Raw genomic sequence first — 22,869 nt, forward strand, 5'->3', positions numbered from 1 at the left:
CCCCCTGCCGGCGGGGGGCGGCGGCGGGCCCGGGCAGTGCCCGCTCGCTGCCAGCCCTCGGGGCGCGCTTCGGCACGGGGAGAAGCTGCGGGAGAAATCGGAGCTCGCAGCGAGCCCGGCTGGCGCCAGGAGCCGAGTTTCGGCTTTCAGTGGGTTTGTCCTAAAAGAACACTGGTGTTTGTTTCCGTAGGAGAAGCGGGGAGGCGTCCCGAAATCCTGGTAGTGCACTGAAAGGTAAGAGAAAGTGAGGAATTCTTTTGACAACTGCCTCCTGAGTGAGGCGGTGGCTTGGTTTCACTGAGTGCTTGTGTCAGGAGCTCGGCGTTTTGCATGTGTGGCTGTGTGACTGTGAAGTGTCAATTGCCTTAGTATCTGCTTAATAACAATTATTTTTGTGTTTGTCAAACTTGAGCACATAGTCTGCTTCATCTGGAAAGAGACTGGTAGAAGTTAACTACCAGTTAGTACTACAGTCAGTGACTTATGAAGACTTTAATTACTTCTCATTTGTATACAGTACAATATTGTTTCTTTTTAGCAGAATACAAATTGTTCTATTAATTTTTGATACTCTTATTAACATGAGAGTAAACATTACAGCATGATGCCAGTGGAATTTCGGGGTAGACTGTAGTGCCTTTTTCCAATATATTTTGATGGAAATCGACTTCTGGGTTTCAGGGTTTCTTAATGGGGATATTGGAAGCACATGAGAAGGTTTCCAGGAGGAATGCCATTATCATGTTATTAACAGTGAAACTGTTCTAAATAGAGTGCCATCTGTTTAATCCAGACTGCCTCAGTCTGGTTTCAGCATTGAATGTTTTTCACTGTGAGATAAAGTCTGGAAGATTCAGAGCAGTCTTCTCTCAGGGTGAGAAGACACACATTTGTTTTTCTGTAATGTATGGGGGTTGGAATTGTTGGCTCTTTATTTGTGAGGTGCTTAAATCCCTGACTTACAGAGAATGCAGTTCTGTCAGAGACTTGCAAAATATTTCTTGCTTCTTACTGTGGCTGAAAGTTAATGTGTATGTGTCCAAAGTCCAGTGGTGCTGAGGAATGTGTATATTTTTCTCAGAATTTTTTTTTCAGTGACCCATCGACATGTCAGATGCCAGATAACCTTGGTTTTATGCTTTGAGAGAAAGATAAAAACCTCACAGTTTTATTTAAGTTTGGTGCTTTTTTTTTAGTATTTGTTGGGGGGTTGTTTTTGCTTATTTTGTTTTGTTTTCTTGGTGCTTGGAAGCCTGACTTGAATATTACACACAAAGCTATGCTGGTATTGCTGAGTGTGTTACCAGGGACATTCAGTTCTGGTCCCAGAGCATTGGCTTTGTGTGATGTCTTGTGCATGAACACAATTGTTTAACAGGTTTAAAAGTTTAACAAGGTTTTCAGTAGCTGTTTTTGCCGTCCCCCTCACCCCCCAAGTACATAACTTACGGTAAGAAAAACCTTGTGCAGTCAGTTGATCTGCTCTACCATGTTCTGCTTCCTGTATTTCCTTTTCTTTCAGAATGGTCTGTATTCTTTTAAAAATAAGGCTGCAAATATGAGGGATGTGATATTTTGGGAATATAGTAAGCTCTTTGATGCTGTATCCTCAGGTAAGTGAGTCTGCATAATTTCAAGGGGCCTAGAAGTGTTGCTACAGTGTGTTTTGAGAAGGAAGCTTCACCATAATTACAGTGTCAGTCTGAAGAAATCAATAATATGCAGAAGAAAATAACATAAAAGAAGTTTCTATATTGTGTAAAAGAACCCCAACAAACAACTGAATGTCCTCTAGGAAGGAAAGGTCATTGAAGCTCCATGTACAGATAATCAGTACATTTTGTGATTTGTGCAGTTGGTGGGGTTTTTTTGTGCATTTTTTTTTATTATTATTAATTAGTTGTGGTGATAACTACTGCAAAGATTTGGTGTTCCAGGATAAAGTTATTTTAGCCTGTGTGCAGCCTGTGTTCTAGGATAAAGTTATTTTAGCCTGTGTGCAGCCATGATTTGCTGGGATTCCTGCTTGTGTTGTGGAGCTAGAGGAAAGCTGCAGGGCTTCTTGGATGGCTTTCAAAAGTCCATGTTTCCAGCAATTTGTGTTGCTGCGTGTTCTGGATTAACAGCTTGTGAGAGTCATTATAGGAACCACTCTTCTCTGCCTGTGCATCCAGTATTCTCTCTAGCACTGGACAGTGTTTGCTGTGCTCCTCATAATTGTTTTCTGGTGTAGAGAGCTGAGTGACTGACAGTGGCTTGAACTCTTTGCAGTTTTGAGATGACAAGAAAGGGTTGTGGGGTTGTTCTTTTGGTTTTTTCTCATTTAATATCAGAATACATATTTGAACTAGTTAAATATTGCATCCTTTCCCCCCTGAAATTGCATGCTACTTCCTGTAGTGTTATATTAGTAGTCAGTTATGTCATTGGAAGCCTCTTGTCATTTGAATAAAATGGTTAATGCTGCCTTAATTACAATAAGGATGGAAAAGATCTTTCTTTATTCAAGTTCACCTTGGTTTCTTTGAATGCTTTTAAAAAAAGCACTCAATGAATGGTGGGGAAGGAAATTATCTTCTCAGGCGTCACTACAGAGCTAAATATTTTATGGACAGTATCACAGTCACTGTTTCACCTCTATTTTAGAGCAGTGATGGGCTGGAGCAGTAGTCTTAGTTTCTTTCTGTTTATGATGTTTGTTTGCTGGTGGGTTGGTTTTTGTTTGGGGTGTTCTTTTTGTGCAACATAAAGACCATTCTTCCCAGGAGCAGCCACACTGGTCTGATCTGTTATTCTCTGCTGAAGCCTAAGGCTCTGAGACCCTGGGATGTGACAGATCATTGTTCTGAGGTCTGCTCCTCTGCCACAGCTCAGCAGGTGCTCATTTGACAGCAGGTGCTTTACTCTTACACTCTTGTCTAGAATATAGGGTTACCCCTTAGGTCAGCTCTCCCAGTCTCAGAGGGGATGATGTGTTATGTGGAGTTTTGTTTCATGGATATACCTAACATATAAGAACTTTAGGGCCCTTGTATGGTTTTTGCAGCTACTGTGTTTTCTGTCAATAAGAGCTGCACTTCATGTGGGGTGTCAGTAAGTCATTCCTCTGTTCTGTTTTGAGCTGTTACCTGAGAACTTCATGTGATACTCCCTGTTTTCTGTATGAGGAGAGGAAGACCTGTTTGTTTTTTACCAAGCAGTTTAATATGAGTTGAGAATCTTTAAAGATCTGGGTGATGTGTTCCCTCAAAGACTTGTCTGGGCTGGAAAAGAATTTTTGATTCCATTATTTTTCTTGATGCTTGTTTCCTTGTGTTAAGATACGAGCAAGTATCAAGTGAAGGTGGAGGCTTCCCCAGCTGGGTCTTCTTGGAGGACATCTGTGCTGTATAATAATCACTAAAGAAATCCCTTCCAGGCAAAACTGATCTGAGCAGGGGCAGTCACAGGTAGTATAGTTTGACTGCTACTTCACTCAGTTATTTTCATTTCCAAACAGAGCAAGTGTGAGAAGGAACTCTTGATTTATTTAATGCTGTTTTCTACAGGGTTTTTTTTGAGTAAGAAAGTAGTTTAAGTTTATGCTTGTACAACTCCCTGTAGATGAAATGGCAAGCTGGTTGAATTTTTCTCCCTGCACCTTTGTTTGGATAATTCCTGCTTCTAATAGCAAGACAAATAATTCAAGTGTCTTTTTTTTTCATTTAGTCATAGGACAGATTTATGGAGTGACTCAATGGATCTCCTTTTTTGTATAGAATTCTGCCTAGTTTTTAAGCTTCAAATAAAAGCTCAAGAGGTAGAAGGGCACTTCTGATGAAGTAAAATACAGGTATTTAGAAAAACCCAACTGTAAAACAAAATTCTCTACTGCCAGCTGTGCTACAAGGAAGAGAACATAAAAACCAAGATCAGGGACTGGGTAAAATAGTATATAGCTTTCAAACTGTTTCAGTCCATGCTGCTGTTTATCCATAATAGTAAAAACTTTTTATTGTATGGTGAATGGCCATACAGCAATTTTTCTTTCTTCTGTTAGTGTTACATTTTTCTATCAAATATAATTAATTTGGGCACCGGGTTCAATGGATGTTTTATTATTAATCAATTCAGATGATTAGTGAAAGACAAAAATACCATTGGCTAGTCACTTTTTCAGTCTTCTTTGATTGTTTTCTGTTGTGCAGGCAGTCCAGCTTGCCTCTGCTGCCCACTGCCTGTGTCAGATCTGCTGCCTTGACCTCTTGGTGTGATTCTGTAGAGAAATACGGATTTTATGGTCAAAGTTATTAAGTTTGCCTGAAAATAGAGAGCCAGTGGCATTTGGAAAGAGATCCCGCTTGGGGAGAGAAATGTTTGGTGTATAACTGCTGCAAAGCGGTAAACTATTTATTTATTTATCTCTCAATAGTGATTATCATTGCTATCATTTAACATTGAAAAACACCAAATTCCCTGGCTGTGTAACGTTGTTCTGCACAGGGCCTGATGGAGATGGTTGGTGCAGTTTGAATATCTTAAAACACTCTTCCAGGAATTCTTTTATCTGTATATTCTGTGGGGCTTTTTTTTCTACAGGACAAAGTAGTTCATGACTTCTCATTTTATATTGTATCATTACACAAGCACTTGGGTAGCATTCCAAAAGTGCAGAGTGTGTGTTTTTGTGTGTAAACTCCATACTCAAGCTAATCTTACTGTGTTTTTATTGTAATTACTGTGATTCTTCAGAAAACTGAAATGGTTAGATCTCCTTTAATGGTGTCTGCATCGTGTATGGTTTGTGAGTTCTTTAAATAGTTCCATGTTGCTGTTCCTCTGAATTCTGCTTAACTGAAATGTGTGACATGGACATTTGTGCAGACTGCATGACTGCAGTTTGCTGATTCATACAGGGCAAAATTGATAAGTCTGGAATATTTTTCTGCTTCCATTCCCTATATTTAGTAGTTTATAAATTTTAAATTGTAATTTTATTTAGGGTCTTCCTCCCCTCTTCTGCCTTGCCTTGACCCATATATGAACTGGTGGAATTATTTGACATCTGTCTGGAAAGACAGAGAATTTAAAAGAATAATCTTATTTTTCATGGCCATTCAGCTGAGAAGATATTGGATTGAAACATAATGAGCTGAAATATGTGTAAAATTTGCTTGTGTTTTTTTCCTTCCTGTCTTAATTTATTTTCTTTTTATTCAAATAGTTTGTTTTTTTCTGAGACTTCTGGTGTCTGTTTCTTCTTTACATCTCCTCTTATTTTCTGCTTTGTCTTTTCTGTTTCCTTTAGATTTAAGGATATGTTGAGCTTAAGGAGAGGCTGGAGAGCAGCCCCTCTGCATGCCTGCTTCTGTTCTGGTTTGGAATAGGGCCACAAGGTAGAAAAGTTGATTTAGAAAAGGTTATGAAGAAGTCTATAGTACTTACTCAAGTAACTTTCTGAAATATCCTAAGAACAAGATTGTGGAAACACATGGGCATAAGCACAACAGATTTTGTTGTAGAAATAGCTTAAGTTAGCTTGTATCTGTAAATCTGAATATTGTATTTCCTGCATGTGAAAAATCAGCTAGAATTAGAATTAATTTTTTTAAACAGGTGCTTTGTGGAGGTGTGGTATCTTAAGACTGATGTGCCCCATGTGCAAGCTCCAGTGGTGATTCCACCATCCCATTTAGCACTGTGATGGCTGAACATGAGGGTCAATCACCTTTAGACAAGATATGCTTCAGAAAGCAGGAGGCTTTTATGTAAACTTAGTTATAGACAGGGTGGAGTGAGCAATTTATCAGGCACCCTGGTACATGCCATCAGAGCAGGGCAAAATCTAAATGCTCAACTTTGAGTTCTGATGCCTGTTTATTACTCTGGGTTAGAGGTATAGTTTTTTTGAAAGGCTACTTGATGCTTCAGTGTATCACTGTGCTTCCTCATGCTTTAGGGTTGGAAACACATCCAGTTAAAAATAGTAATTAAAAAAAGCTCCCTGCATAGAATGGATGTTGTACTGGTCTTTAGTATCTGCAGCAGTGGGGTGGACAGATGATTGGTTAAAGTCCATTTACTGTAGTCATCTTACACAAGAAGTGATTGAGTTTAAATGATAGTAATGTGCCCTTTTACATAGAAATGTAAGGCATGCTGACAAAGGATTTATCCCAGCACAAGCTCATATTTCTTTGTGTAACAGTGGAGAACTTTCCATTCCTTTTTTTTTTTTTTTTAAAGATGTTTTGTTGAGCCAAAAGAGCATAGAGATGTAAGCTAAATATGGACACAGAGGGGAGAGCAAGGGGGGTTTAAATGTGAAGTGGAAAAATGACTAGATTCTTATGCCTGTGGGTTTGAGGTTTTTTAACGTGCTTGTTTCTTGTTCTTAGCTTAGAGCAGACCTTAGCCAAAATTGCTGAGCTTCCAAAACTGCTTCTAGATTGTTAATTATGTATTTGTTGTATTTGGTAGTTATGTAATTGACAAACCAGCATGCTTGATGGTCTCCAGTGTTGCATCTGTGCAATAATTTCAAATAGTAGCATCCTTAAGCTTCTGGAAGTTACTAAACCGTATTTGTGGCAATTTCTTGGGAAGAGAGATGATAATTTTGTTAGACTTCATATGAGCCATTCTGAGAGCTTCCCTTATGTTAATGGACTGCAGTGAATTGCAGTGCAAATCTTGCCTTGTCAGAGTGGCAAGAACTTCATGAAAATCTCTGAAACAGTTCTGTGTTAGCTATGGACATACAAACAGAGATAGGAGTCTTGGACTGGAGGTTAAGTTGAATGCAAATGGAAAACAAATAACTAAAATACTAAATGGATTTCTGCTAAGCATTCATAAACTGCATATCTGCACTGTTTATTTTCATGGACATCCTGTGACAGCAACCTTTCCTTAAAATCACAGGTGTCACATGCATTGCATGGTTCTCCATTGAACAGGCTACTGCCTTTGCTTAGTTCTGTGTGTCTGCCAAGACTTGTTTCATGTGTTCTGAGTCTTCAGCTTTGCCTTCACCCCTGTTAGTGTAAACACCACATGAGTTTGAGAAACCTCTGTTTATCTGTTGAATAAGAAAACTTCTAGCTTGCTTTTTGTTTGTTTGGGGAGAAGGAGAGAACAAGATTTTCTTTCTTCTCTCTACAATTTGTCTTAGAAGTTGAGACAGCAAATAAAAATTTTAAAACAGTTTAGGCATGGCTTGTTGTCTTTGTGTCTCCAAAGGACCAATTGCAGAAATAACTGAGATGCTCTTTTGCTTGTGCAGGTGTTGAGTGGACTTGGACTATGCATGGTCATGTAAAAACAATTGCTACCTTCCGAATATGCACATTATCTGCATCTGTGGTGAAATACTCCTGCAGTTATTCCTTGTGGGTGCAGAAATGAAACTGCGTTGGATATTGCAATCTGTGACTTTGTTGCATTTATTTCCTCAGAAAAATGCATTTGCTGCAATTTGTGACTTTGTTGCATTTGTTTCCTCATAGAAAAATGTTACTGGGGCATCTGGGTGTTTAAATCATTCACATGGTCGCTATGTTCCACATACCTTGTGTCCCAGGAATCGTGGCATGAAACTCTGCGAGAGAGACTACATGCTTTGCTTTTTCCTCTCGGTAGATTAAATCCCTTCAGTTAGCTGAAGGTTTAATATGGTTTTTCACAGTTAATGTTGCAGTTTACATGGCATAACTAAAACTACTGCACTAATTTTGCTTCTTCATTGAAATTAAAATGTTAGCCCTATATATCTAGTTTTTAATGTGCCAAATTACCCCAAAATTAAACTCTGACATTTTTAGGGAAATAGTTGAAGATGCTCTAGTAAATTCCATGATAATGCTTATATGTTAACTTTGTAATTTTTTCCCCTAGTTACTTCAGTGTTTAAATTGAGTAAAACGTACGATGCTAAGGCAGAAAAATAAATGTGCAACAGTAGGATTTCACATTTGCTGTGCGCAAAGTCTTAATCAGGTTAAGATCGTGGATGCATTCCAGATCAAATTAGGGGTCAGCAGCCAATGCTAATTGGCATTGATGCTGCTAAAATTGTGTAACTGAGTATTGTGCTGATTGTGTTTTGTGCCACCCCTCCACTCCCCCCCCCCTTTATTTGGCAACTTAAAATTTACTAAATGTTCAAAGGTTAGTTCAGTTATTTCCTCTGTGCCCTTTTTCTTTGACTTGCAGGTTCTGGTCTGTGCTAAAGACAGAAAACTAGGTAGTTCAACATATGAAAAGTAGAAGGAAGCTCAAAGAAATTGAAGTAGAGTGCCTGTAGATATTAATTTTTTCTAATAAATACAGAAAGCTTTAAGATTTGCTGGTCAGTGGGGAAGTGGACTGCTATGCCTTTTTTTTTTTTGTCAATTTATAGGAAAGAGCTGCTTCAGCACAGTTTCTTGTCATTTGACTGAAACATTTTGCAGGAACTTTGTCACACTTGGCTGGTGGAGATGTGTATGGGTGTGATGGTCCATTGCCCTTCTCTGCTGATGATACTCCCATGATTGCCAACTACTGTATTTGATGGCTTATTTTGATAATAAATTTTTGGTCTTGTGAGAGAGAGGAGGGAGCAAATCTTAAATGGACATTATCATGCTAATTAGGAAACCTTAATCACTGTGTTGTCTGTTGTCAGCTCTATCAAGTTTTGATGTATTTCAAACTAATATTCCAGTGGGAATGACAAAATGTCTCTCCTACAGGGAAAGGATGCAGGCTTTTCTTGGCTTTCTGTTTAATCTCAATATAAAATTCTAGTAATAGTAATTTTATTGCTATTTCTATGAACTGCTGGGGCATTCTGCTTTAGTAATGTGTCCTGACTTTGGATAGACTGAAATTGTCTCTTTGTCTTTCTGAATGCAGACTTTAGAGTTTTCTGATACATAAGGTTGCTATGAGTAAATTCTGCATGTTAATGCGTATGTGTCACCTCTATGGAAAATGGAATGGGTTTTTATTAGCATTTCCTTTTTTCATTGCAGGGGAATGTTTAAGTTGCCATTTTCTTGGTTTTAATAGTTTAAACGAAACAGACAGAACTGATTAGGGAATAAAATTGTTAAAATATGTTATGAAAATCTTCTCAAAGTGCCAGTTGGATAGCTGGCAGATAAGGCAAAAACCATGAGGATTTTCCCTCCAAGTATGAAACCCTTGCTGCTCACTGATAAGAAATAATTATGGTGTAATCATCTTAACTTGCAAATCTGAACATAATTGCAAGTACAGGGGTGTTAGGTCTGGGTGTGTATTTGGTTCAGAACAGTTTTTTCATGTGCTGAAGGAGTCACATGTGGACTGTGCATGTTGGTTTTGGCTTGTTCTTGGCAGTTTTTGTTGTCCTGGTGGTGTGGGGTTTTCTTCAGGTTTTTTTTTCCTTTATACCGGATCAGCCCTACTTTTTGAGAAGTTACTCCATGTTCTCTCTGCAGGTCCACTGTGCATTTCAATGACCTCAGTATTTCTAAACCTTCTGTCTAAGTTGCCCTTGAAAGACTGTTTTGTGGAGCGTGCTCTATGAAAGATGAGTGTATTACTTACACCAAAAATGTGTAATCTAGCAATTTCAGGTGCCTGCTGCTTGAACTTTGGTAAGTGCTGCTGATCCCTGTCAGCACAATTGCATAGGGAAACAGAACAGACTTTTAATTAAACTCAGACTTTGATTAAAAATTTGTGATTGTGTTTGAAGAGAATGAACTGAATTTGTTCTATGCCAGTATAACTAATAAAAAAGTAGAGGGTCACAACTGTTGCCCAGATGGGCAGTACCTGTAAAAGATTAGAGAAACTGTTTATGTTTAGTATAGTTCATGTGGGTGAATTTCATTTGAAGTAGATGTAATAATTGCTCAAAGATGATTAATGTTGCAAAAAGTAGGGGTAGTGTAACGCCTAGCAAGTTTGCATATAAGGCCATCTCTGATCTTCTACCTAGGGTAAATTTATTCCAGAAACTTGAGGAAAGGAAAAGCTCTGTTTTACCAACTGCTTTTGAAGGTGGTTTGTTTTTTGAGATTTTTTCTTTTTTTCTTTTTTTTATTTTATTAGCAGGAAAACTGTTCAGTATTACAAACAAAAACCCAGAGTGTCTCTGTGTATGGATGAGGTTATGTAAAAGTGCCTGAAGATTAGAACATTGAGTCCTCAGTGAGGTTTTTTGGAGTGCAAGAAAATATGTTTGAAAACCTAAAACACTGTAAAATTAACCATCTCTACATAAATTCCACTCCCCTGTCTATGCAAAAAAACTTGGGGAAGCTTAGCTGTAAAGCTTGCTGCATGGATTTTCAGTGCTGCCTGTCAAATCAGTAATTTTTCGTAATCTTGAAAGACTCAAATTTTCTGAATATACATTGGGACAGTATTTGATGAAAACTTGTAATTTTGTTCAGGTTATAAATAGAAAATATGTATGAACATTGTAGTGTGCATTTAAGATCCTGCTCTTGTTTCTGCAGTGTTTGGGGGAGGAGGAAAAAAAGCTGTGTATTCCAACTGGAGTCATCAAGCACCTGTGGAAGACTGTTTTCTTTTTGTCTGTTTTGTTTTGTTGTGGTTTTACACTATTTTTTATACTGGTCTATAGCTTAGATAAGTGAAAAATATTGTGGACAATCTTGCCTAATACAGTGCATGAAAGATTGGGTTGATTTAAGTTGTTTCTTCAGTGTTTGTCGTGCTCCTAAAGATATTATATATGAAGTTTTGCTCTAGAAAAAAATTGTTTAAATTTCAGATTAAAAAATCCACAAAAACCATTCAAACACCCTCCCCAAGTAATACCCCCACATATGTTAGTAATTTAGTGTCCAATTTAAAAATACATGAAAAATGAATGATTTCACAGTAAAATATTCATTAGTCCTTTCTTATGACTGGTTGGTTTGCATTCTGTTGTAATGTTGGTTTAAAAGTAGAAGAATAATGACTGTAAACAATATGCATTGTGTTTAACTATTCAGCAGTGAAGATTAATTATTAAACTCATACCAAGACAAAGGGGGTACCTGGTGTAGTTGTTGCACTAATTTACATTTACGACTGTTTTAATTCTCACACAGTTATTTCACTGAGAAGCAGTTTATGCTTCCAAGTAATAGGCCACAGAGTGCCAATTATAGTAAGCTGAGTTTCAGAGCTTTATGAGAGCTTCTAATAAGGTGATGAAAAAGTGTTACACTTTCTGTACAGACACAGTTTCTTTGCCTGTTTTCTGTGAAGGAGAGTCCAACAAAGGCTGTGTAATTTCCTGCTCTGGAGGAATCCTAGTGAAGTTAATAGTAGGGCTGGTCATAAGCATCAATTTTTGTAGTACAATCACCTTAATCAGTTCGGTCAAATATCTTAATCATTGATGTTCACATAGCTCTTAATGGATTGCATTATATAGAATTAACATGGTCAGGTACATGTTTTATTTCTTATATGTGGAAATTCTGACTTGTACAGTCTGTCTAATCTCAATATAAAATTAACAGTGTTTTTCTCTGTTTGGTGAGATTGTTCTTTGCAGTTCTTAAAACCCCTCTCTAACTTTCAGAAAACTAGTGTGAGACTGAAAATGGCTGGCACTGAAATCATGCTGTGGTCCATGACGTGGGAGAAGACAAGTTGCTTCCTATGCAGTGACACTTGGAAGTAATAAAGGCAGCTACAGTTTTAACTGTGAATGTTGAAGCAGATCTTAGATTTCAGAATTCTTGATGCTACTGTGCTTTACCTCTGAATAGTGAACAGCCTCTGTATGTGACTGAAGTCCTTCCTGTAAATGTGTAGTGTTCCACTTGCTCATATATTCCATTAGGTCAAGCAGAAGAGATCTGGGCTGTTCTGAAATTGTGTCATCTTGATGAGTAGTGGTGTGATCAGTGATGTTTCATTTGACTACATTTGTAAAGTTTGCTTTTTAAGGTCGGGAAACTTGTAATGGATAGGTAAGACCAGCATATTTATCAGAATTAATTTTATCCTTGGAAACCATGCATCTTTAATGTGAATGAAGCATCTGAGTCAGATATGAAATTTATGGCATCGTGCAATAAAACAATGTCCTAATTCTTATGGATCTTTATTTTAACTCTGCCATTTTGAAAGTTTATTTGGAACTTTGTATTCTTACTGCATCATTTTTTAAAAGTCAGCAAGATGACATAATTTTAGCTATAACTGATGTAAATTCAGATAAATTTGGAGATTACACTCATTTAAGAATTTGTGAATGTGTAAGTAAGTGTATGGATGGGGGGAAATTTGTCACTTCAGCTTAATCTATTTACACTCCTCTTCCTGGAGGTGGAGGCTTTACCATCTGCAAGTTGGAAAGATTAGAATAAGGGATTTCATTACTTTCAGCAGAGGAGCCTCTGGGTTAGATCTCTTTGAGAATAGGGTAGAAAAAAGGAGGTTAGGTAAATTAAATAATGAATATGAAACCTAAATTCCATTTTGTGGAAATTACAGTTGGTGGGGAATACTGCAATGAGAAATATATACTGGTATTGGAATTTAGATATGGTCTGGAATTGACTTCAACTTTTTAATGGATATTTTTATAATATAACAGACATCTATTTTTCTCAAGTGACGATTTTACATCTCAAAAGTGGGAAGCTGCTTAAAATATTCAGCTGGTATTTCTAGAACATTTCTGCATGAATTTCTTTCCTTTACAGACCAGATAGTGATCTTAGCATGTTTGCAGTCTTATTCCAAAGCGCATACTGGGGAGGTTTTGGTAGTGTGTCTTTTTGTTGATTTGTTTTGTTTTGGGTTTGAATTTTGTTGTGGTTTTGTTCCCACAGAAATTCTGTTTCGAGATTTCTCTTAGCCTATGTCTGTTCATTTTTAGTAGTTAGCACTGAGTGCCTTAAAAAGACCACCTTATCTGTGATTTTGCAAGTGTGTGTTTGCTGAGGCTTTTTTTTGAGGCTCCTTTTACTATGCATTTTGCATCTTTACTTATCTAGATTTAATTTACTTCATGAACCAAAACCATGAAGGAGAAGTTGTTTGGGAGGGGTAGGGTTACACGGAAAGTAATTTGCATGGAAATGTTTTTGTAAGTAAAGAGGTTGATGCAGACAAACTAGCATAGGAAGAGTTACTGCATATGAACTGATGCAAAGGGAGGACAAACCTGTATTGTCTGGCGTAGGATGGGTTAGGTTATCACCAGGATCCTGACAAGAGAATGTTTTAGGTTTTGTGTAGGATGACTATGTGAAGTTGTTTCTAAGGAAACTGGTGCTGAGAGAACAAGGTAACTTTTCTGTGGCTAACCTACGTGTGTGTGTATATATATATTTTAAAGTGCGTCAGGTCCTTATAATAGAATAATTAATGTGTGCTTTGTGGTATTTAAGGCTGCAGGATAATGTCTTTATTATTATTGTTTCCAAAATCCTGTAAGTAATGTAGAGGAGTGTTTTCTTTGAATGCAGAAGATAAAATTCCTGTTCCATATTCTTGATTATCTCAACTCTTTTCTGCTTTATTTGCTGCATGAACTCCTAGGAGAGGGATTTAGCTATGAGTATACAACTGTGTTTAATTCAGGTTCTGCTTATTTGCCTCTATGAGGCACTTAAATTTTTCGCTGTAGAGTAACCTGACTTCTGTAGTTTTCTACAACTACTCTGTGTAATACTGTGAAAATATCAGCCTTAAAGTAGTTTTTTAAACTCTTATATAGTGTCTATTTTCAGTGTTGTATTTTCCTTCCCACTGCCCTAATTGTTTGTCTTCAGCAATTTTGTGTCTATAAAGTAGTTTCACTGTAGGAATGGTAAAAAGATAGAAGGTTGGCAGCTGAGCTTTTGTGGTGCTTGAAAAGGCACAGAAGATAATTTAGAACTTAAAATGACTTAGAGGAGGCTTTTTGGAACAGATGGGCTGTACCTTTTCTTTACCCCTTTTTTGGCAGCTGCTGAAATTGATGTGACCTTTTTGATAAGAAATGGATTTTACTCTTCAAGTATGGTACCATGAAAGTTTACAAGACTATTATCAATCATCTTTGACTTCTCTGTGGTAAGGCTTTCTCCCATTGTTTTCACATACCTTTCTTTGTTGCTGATATCCAAAAAGAAAGCTTTTCAGTGTGGTTTTTACTAGTGAGTCAGAGTGGGCAGGGAAGTAATGTCTTATCCAAGTTGTTTTGCATGACTAAGGCTTGTCTAATAAGGCTGGCAACCTAAATCCCACATAAAGAATACATCAGCATTTATATTTTAAAGTTGGAATGCATGCCTGTCTGCTGATGCTTGCAATTAAATTACCTAAAAACTAGAGTTGGAAGAGTGCCCTTTCTATTAAGGAGAAGGCTTGAACTGACAATTTAAATTAATAACTGTCCCGAGGAGGTTTTGCTTCTTTCTGTCTTTGTCAGTTTTTACCTTGTTTCTCTGTACTCTGGAGCTGTATGGCCAAGAGAATTCTGGCAGAATGTTTGAACCCGTTTCAAATGGCAAGTTGTAGTTGTAGCTCTGATTTGTTGAGGACAATAGTTTTTAAGTGTATTATTTCATGTTCTTACCAAAATGACAGTTTATGTAAGTGTCTACTAAATAGGATTCTGGTAGAACAATATGTTTATGTATATGGATACAGGGAAATCACAAAGGTATCTGTACTATATTTATCATAAGAGATGTATATTACAATGCATATACTTTAAGTAAGAAGTTATCCACCAAAATTGAACATTTCCAAGGCTGGTTTAGATTAGTGTGAGAGTCTAGTGTGGAAACAGACCATACTGTGGCTGTTTAATGTCTTCTGGTATATAACTTCAGAGTAGCTGGATGAAGCTGTATACACCTATATAAAAGCAAGGAGTTGCTTTTAAGAGAATTTTTTTGTAGAGCATGTCAGTGAAGTGCTAGTTTATAGCACTAAGTTTTCTTCTTTGCTCTTCTTGTTCTACCACAGAAGTAACTATGTAAGACAGGTATTACAGAGTTTATCTACAATAGCTTCTTGTTGTCCTCATGATATTTTATGGTAACTTACATTGTGGGAAGCAGTATACTGTTAACTGTCTAAGATTTCTATCTTGGTGCATTCAAACATTTTATTTTTTATTACTCTGTTAAAGAAAAAGTCCATTCTACCTTCCCAACCACTTAATTCCATGAGCTTCTAAGACAAGGAACTCTTTATTTCCTCTGTTTTTAAAAAATTAGTCCAATATCCAGGTTAGAAGTTATTTTTCACAATCCTTGTCTTCAACTGCTTCTTAAACATTTTTCTGCCATGTACATATTTCTTCTGTTTGCAACAAATGTAGGCCAGTATTTCAAATAAGAGCATATTACCAGTTTTGTATGCTCTACTTTCATGTTTTCAGATTTACTTTAAATAACTTTGTGTGATCAAGCATCTTGATTTATTGTCTGGCTACTGATGCATTCCTGAACAAATGTTTTCATTGCATCATCAAATATATTATCTAGTCTTTTTCCATTTAGTCTTTTCCACCTCTGCACTCAGGAATAGCTCATCACGAGAAGTTCAAATTGTGCTTTTGTTATCTGCATTTATCAGCATGTTGCCTGGTTTTCTTCCTCCAGAGTTTTCCAGTCTCGTTAGTGTGGGTGTGTGGTGGGGAAGTTTCTTTCCTGTGTGCTTCTGACCACCTCATCCTATGTTGTCTTCTATCTATTCTGCTTTCCAGGGTCTTAATCATGTTTAACACAGGTGCTCTTCTTACAGAGCTATGCACTTGCTGAATCAAAGAAACTGAAAGTGTGTTTAGTTCAGAGTAAGGATCCATTCTTGATGCTTTCCACACTGCTTTTTTACAGAGACAGTATGGAAAAATCTTTCTTCAAATGCATTTCTTTCCATGCTCAGTAATGAATTATAGATATGAGAGGAGTGTTTACATAGCTTGGAAGAATGAGCTATAATTGATAATAGAGTTTTCTGTTTTAAGACTTGTCAATCCATAATGTTCTCTTACACAAATGGCACTGTGAAGAAATCATGTAGCATGAAGCTTTATTCTTTTGGCTGACACAGTTCTGGTGTTAAATGCAAATTATTCTTCTCATGTCCTTCAAGGTAAAAATACATGATATTTTCATTCATTGTGCAGTGAAAATTGTGTTATATGCATTTTGCTGTCTAGTATAAAATGGCCAAGAACTGGACTCATATTGAAGTGCATGTCCTGTAATGTAATCTCTCCCATGTATGTTTAAACCAGTATAAACTACTGGCCTCTTTAAAACAAGCATGCAAACAAAAACCCTGGATAAAATACAAACCATCAACAAAAACCCCTCTACATACTTGAATAATCATATCTTCTTAAATATCATCAATTATGAATATCTAATCAGTAGCTTTTTTTTTTCTTTCTAATCCCCACTGTTATAGTTGATAGTGTAGCAACTGATACTGGCTGAGATTATGTGGGTAATCATTTTGTTGTTGCAGATTGATCTTGGTTAGTCTTGGTTTAAATGCAGACTGGTAAATAATAATGTGTTCAGTATGTGTTTCTTCTAAATGTAAGTGAAAAACAAGTTCTCTGAGCATAGTTGATCTTTTTTTATTTCTTTTATTGTAGTCAAAAATTCTTGGGGAGTTACCTGAGTTTTTAAGTTTCATTGTTCCAATAGTATATTGTTGGAATAAACTTTTGTATTTTCAAAGGCAAAAATATTGAGAATGGTGAATTCACCATCCCTGGAGGGATTTAAAAACTCATGTAGATGTGACACTGAAGGACGTGGTGTATTGGTGGAGTTGGCAGTGCTGTGTTGCACAGTGGCTGGACTCGATGGTCTTAAAGGTCTTTTCCAGTCAAGGTGATTCTATGATTCCATGATTTGTGTGCATAGCACGATCAAGGACAGGGCTCTGACTTGGTAAAATTCTGTTTCTTAACTGTAATTGACAGATGCACAGTGCAAGACTGTAACTTCCTTCAGAACAGAGTATTATAGCTTTAATTTGACGTATAAAGATTCCAGGTCTAATTTAACAGCCTTATGTGTCATATTCTGCCCATTTATGCCAAATGAGTAAGTTTAGGAGAAAACATTTAAACTATCATTTCAGGTGCTTTTATGGGGAAGATTTTTGGTAATTGATTTTTTTGTATTTGATTTTAACATTGAGTGACTGTATTCCTAACTATAACTTTTCCTGTTCCATGCTTTAGTATGAATTCAAACTTGCTTACTTGTTCAGTATTTAAGAAATCTTCATCAGACTATATGTAAAAATATTTTGATATGTTTTATTATTACTGTTACTAATAACTAAATTTTTGATTAGTTTTTTTTTATGGTTCCTATATACTATATGAACCTTTGAATCATAGTAGAAAAAAATAATACTGTTTTTAAAATAAACATGAGAAATCTCTTATATTCCCTGTATTTTGTTTGCTTTGGGAGAGATGTGAACACTCTGGAAATGAAATTCAATACTCTTGGTTCAGACTACTTCAACCTTGAATAAATATGCACAGGGTTTAATGTATTGAACCAGTTTACTTTAGGGACACACCCACACAGTGTTTGATATATTTGTATTTTTCCCCCCAAAGGTATAGCAAACCAGGCAGTGAGTGTAAGCATGAGGTGTGCTTTCCAGATGGCCATTTGAAAATCCCAGAGAGTCATCTGTGTGTGAGGCTGGGGCAGTCCCTCAGCTGCCTATCTTGCCTCTTTGTAGAAGTCCTTAAAAATATCTTTAATATCCAGGCAAATAATTTGGAAGGCAGAGACAATTTGTCCTAAGACTGAACTGGCAGTGCCTGTGGCCACACCAGATGTGGATTGTTTCTGTATTGATACAGCAGTTGTGGTTCTCAAGCTGATTTATACTGGAAGAAGTTCCCAAATAGAGAAGCTTGAAGTTCAATGCATGGCAAAACCACTAATATACCTAGAGTTCGCTCCTATGTGTGTTGTTTTCCTCAAGCTCCCTATGAAGGGATTGTTTAGCAAAAGATGAACTTTAGTTTAATGGCTGATTTTCACGCCAGCACTGAGATTTTGGCTCCATAAGGAATATGTACCTAAGAAATTATAGTATGGGAGAGTCTTTAATATATTCAATTTAAGAATTACATGTTCTCCAAAGCCAGGGTATGGATTCAGTTCACATTTTATAAAATTATTGCTTTCTTCTTTTATCTTATGCTGTTCTTTGTAAGTACTGTGCCTCACTAATACAGAAGGATTTTCTATATAAGTGACAAAAGTCTTCTATTTGGATGAAGGCAATTCCTCCCTTCCTCCTGCTAAAACACTGAGCTTTTTTTTTTTTTTTTGAATGGCAAATTGCTTTATTGCAGAAGGATTCATGTGGACTTTGGAAGATTTGGTAAACTTTAATATGTAAGGCCAAAAAATGCTTGTTTTACTTTACTATATTTTTTCCAGATTTTGTGATCATGATATGGTTTTTTTATCTTTTAGAAAACAGGGCAGTACTTCAAGGCTTGACAAATGCATCCCAGGTTGAAAAATTTCTGCATTCCTTCTCCTCTTCCTCCTTTAGAAAACTGACTTCTTTAAAGAGGTAAAGTTGAATGTTGCAGTTTTTTTTTCCAGGCAGAGTGAACTAGAACTCGACTTCTTCTGTAGCATGTGCTATGATGTTTTAAATTAAATTATATACATGTATCTCTCTGACATGGCATCAGGATGTCTTTGTAAACTTTTGTTTGCAGAGATCTAATTAGTTCTGTTATTTTACAGATTATTTTTCTTATTTCTACTGAAATAAGTCACTCAAGTGTTACTTGAATTTAAATTAATGTTATTTCTGAATTTGTTGTATTTTAGGATGTTTAAGCATGCTTTAGAAATCTGAAGCAGTTCCTTGCCCCACAAGAGAGTTGGTGTTCTCTCAATGATTTCCTGCCAAGGGCCATTGAAAAAATGATACATTAACTCAAAAAAAAAATGTGTTGGGAAGCCTTTTATCTTGTTTCACTTCACTTTTTATTTAACAAATACTGATTGTTCTTAAATACAAATAAGTTACAAAATAAATACAAAAACAAGTAAGTTCTGAGAAGAGAATTGATGATTCCAATCATCTAGTCTGGCTATTAAAAGGTCATTTATTGTAGGACTTCCATGATGTAACTTGTATGTCAAACATATAAATTTTGTTGAACCTAAGTAATTTGCAAAACACAACTGAAAGACAGCTGGCCTGAAGCACTGAATCCTTCTTTTTCCTCCTTCCCCATTTATGCGCAGTATTTTAGACTAAACAAAGAAAACAGTTAAATTAATTACAGTTAAATAATGGGACTGATTGTCCAAAATGCAACTTTTTTTTTATTGTTTTGTATTGTATAATCTTATTGGAAAGCCATTAACAGCTTTTCATTGGGGAGGATTGTAAAAAACTAAATTTGCCTACCATAACTAATATTTAACTTCTTTTTTTTCTTCTAAAGGTAAGAGAGAAGCAAAAGAAGTAAGAAAATGCTGGGATCAGAACGAGGTGTGGTGGAAGAATGGCTGTCAGAATTCAAGGTGAACTGGGAAGATTAATGATATCTAAACCATTGGCCTAGTGCCACAAACATAGTAGAGGGGTTTTTTAATATCAAATAATGAACATTTTAGAGATCTATTACTTGATCTTTCAATTTCTTATAATTCATCAAGCATCCAAAGGTGTGTGTAATCGAGTTGGCTGGTACATAATACGTAATGCATAATTCTAATAGTTCATAATGCATAATTCTAATAATTCTAATTATTTTCATTGTTTATTATTGAAGATCAGAACACAGCAATAGCAATGTGGTCTTTTAAATGTGTGTTTTATGTAGATCAAGCTGTTAGAATTCAACTAACAGCTGGAGATAATGCTGCCCAAATATGCAATTGAGGAACTTTTAAATTTAAAAATAATTATTATATATTTATTTGGACTTTAAATAAAAAAGAAAGGAAAATACTTTACTTTTTCCTCCCATTAACTGCCTAAGATTAATTGTTTCATCATGAAGAATTTGAAGTATTTTTAAGCTATTTTGCATGTTGATAATTATGCTGAGTGAAATACAGGATGATGCATAAACAGGAAAACAGGATTTCATGACTGATAAGAAATAAGTCTATTATTTAAATTAAGAATTAGTAGTTCCTCACATCATTGACGAGAGTTACTCATTAGGTGCTGTTGTTGGAAGTTTGATTAAGTTCCAAGGATGTAAAATCCACAAACATGGTTGCTCAGGGAAGACTTGAGGCAGTCCATGCTCATTCTATACTCTCCACACCTCTTAAATAAGTTGAGTTGATTGGATAAAGTCTTCAGAAAGATCCTGTTAAATACAGGCTATCAAGAAAGAGATTCCTCACACCAAACTAGAGCAAATGATTTATGGAAGATGAATCTAAACTGGTTTTGGATTTAACCCTGAAAGTGGTTAGGTGCTTCCAAATGCTATTTGTATGGAGAAGGACTTGTACTCAACAGTTACGTTACAAGTCTGAAAATTTACTGACCTTCAGGACTTTTCTTGGATGTTGAGATGAGACTTCATTCTTTTGTGGAGATCTTGAACACTTGGAAGCATTTATTGGTCAGGGTAACCTTTTTTTTTTCTTTAGGCATTACCTGAATCACAAATTTCCAGCTATGCAGCTACATTGCACCGAAAAAAACCACTGGTACCAGCTCTTTATAAGGTCATTCAAGACCCAAACAATGAGGTAGGAGATTTAAAAAACCTATTTTTATTCTCATTCTTGGATCTTTCACCTCTACAACTGAAACTGGAGAAGCTAAAGGAGAGGACCTGGATATCATCCCTGTGTTTAATCTCTTGTTTTTACAGTTACTTTAATGCCTTTCTAGCAAGACACAATCTCATCTGCTTCCAAAAATGCTGTTTATGCTGTCTGCTAGGTTCTCCTTGCCACAGCTGACTGCTGTGTTTCATTTGGCATGCCTTGGTTTTGGTGCTTTGGTTTGGGGGTTTTTTGGTTGGTTTTTTTTGGGGGGGGGGAGGTTCAAGTTTGGTTGTTTTTTTTTTTTAAATTTGGTTTTTTTCAGTTCCCAGAAACCACCTTTCAGTCATAACAGAGACAAAGTAAGCCTTACAGAAGCTCAGGAAAACCAGTGTGCTTCTTGTGTGGTGGCTTGTTGCAGTGGAAGATGGAATCATTTTTTTAAATGCCATTAAGATAACAAGACATTCTTGTGCTTATACTAGCATCACTTCTGTGTAATTTGGTTTACACTGCTGTAAACAAGAGCAGAACCAGGCCCCCAAAATGCAAATAGACACAATGCAAACTTAGCTTACCCTTGTACATAATTCATTTTGCAAGTGACATTAAACTGCGCTTTCCAACCCATTGGCTTCTGTGAGGAGCATTTCTGGGCAAGTGTGTGAAAAATAACTTCTGAATAAATTGTGCAAGCATACCATTCTCTGACGTGTCAACTGTTTTAGATAAAATGCTTACAAATACTTGGTGTATCATCTGTGACTTCTCATATATTTATAAATTAACTGAGTAGTGTACACAGCAAGGAAGTTCTTTATTTTCCCAAGTACAGCTCGGCTGTTTTAGAAAGCTGAATGCTTGATTGAGCTTCAAGGAGATTGCATAATGCTCATGCAATTAAAAAAAAAAGCTTCGTAGCTGTCAGCTTCATTTCAGTATTATAAATAACCTGCATAGTGACCTTTTTCTTTGTACTGAAAACCTGCTGTTATTCTCTCTTCAACCTGAAGCCACCATTGCTGCTATGTATTTGTGTTTGTGTAGAATCCTGAAAATGTAAAAGCTTCTCATTGCTTTGAGAATAAGCATTTGATTTATTTTATTTAAAGAGCAAAGAACCAGATTTGCAAATCTTTTTAGGGTGATCTTATGTTACTGCTCACTGATGCTTGTCAAATACTACTCTTTGGAACAGCTGTTGCTCTTTCAGCCTGATTCTGCTACCACGTGTAAGATAAACAATCCTAGACACAAAGATGTCCAGCTTCAGGTTCTACTTGTTAAGGCAGGATGTATTTCCTTGTTGTACTTCTTCCAAAGTTATTTGCTTGTGAGGAATATAACAAAAGTGAATTCATTACTTTACATAATTCTGTAGTAATATTTGTCTCTTACTGATAGGGGTTTTTAAATATGCTTTATAGGGCATTATTTGTTAGAAGGGTAATTCATGGCTTATGAAGATTAAGTACATGTGGTAGACTATTATAAAAATACACTTTCTAGGTTCTTAAACTTGATGGACAACTAATTCTTTAGTGCAATTTAATCATAAAGTTGACTGATTTTTAAAACTTCTAGGAAGTGGCAAACTGTTTAGGGCAAACATGAATTTTTCTAGAATCACATAATTCTATCTTGATAAGACCAGGATTATTAATTTAACATGGAATCAGCATATTTAGGAACCAAACAACCAGACTGTTTCTCTCTTTTGCAGGTGTCTACTGTTTGTCAGCTATTAAATGAAGGCAAGCATATTGACAGGTTAAATACAGTTGTTGCTCTTTGCCTTTGAGGAAGTGCCCTGACGTTTGTAAAGATAAAGATAAAGATGACTGGAGCCGAAATTTGCAAAAAGTGTAGAGAGTGATATTGCTCATAAACAGCTAATTTAACTGGATAATATATTGATTTTTGTGTCATATTGGAATTCACAAGGAAAGTGTTTTTGAAGTACTGTTTTTCAGATGGTTTTATAATTTTTAGGGTTGGTTTATGGCTGTAGACAATACTCTATGGATGTCAAGTTACTGCACTACTGAAATTCAAACATTGAATATTTATGTGGTGCTAATTAGGTTTAACTCAGGGCAGCTGTGAAACAGAGTGAGATCACCTTTGCAAT

General features: G+C 36.3%; 1 protein-coding gene across 3 annotated transcripts in view; it reads left to right on the forward strand.

Moving 5' to 3' along the window:
- FAM126B (family with sequence similarity 126 member B) overlaps positions 1-22,869 on the forward strand; it is a 103,767-nt gene that overhangs the window by 54,092 nt on the left and 26,806 nt on the right. Inside the window, exons 1-4 of one of the 3 annotated variants that reach the window (XM_005415941.2) lie at positions 163-234; positions 18,456-18,563; positions 19,458-19,529; positions 20,619-20,720. In XM_005415941.2, coding sequence (XP_005415998.1) covers positions 19,479-19,529; positions 20,619-20,720 — 153 coding nt within the window. In that variant the 5' untranslated portion in view covers positions 163-234; positions 18,456-18,563; positions 19,458-19,478. Of the gene's footprint in view, positions 1-162; positions 235-18,455; positions 18,564-19,450; positions 19,530-20,618; positions 20,721-22,869 lie in introns of those variants that run through there. The other 2 variants (XM_031056154.1, XM_014307450.2) reach the window with 2 other exon arrangements.

This window comes from Geospiza fortis, unplaced genomic scaffold (assembly GCF_000277835.1).
Source record: "Geospiza fortis unplaced genomic scaffold, GeoFor_1.0 scaffold112, whole genome shotgun sequence".
NCBI lineage: Eukaryota > Metazoa > Chordata > Aves > Passeriformes > Thraupidae > Geospiza > Geospiza fortis.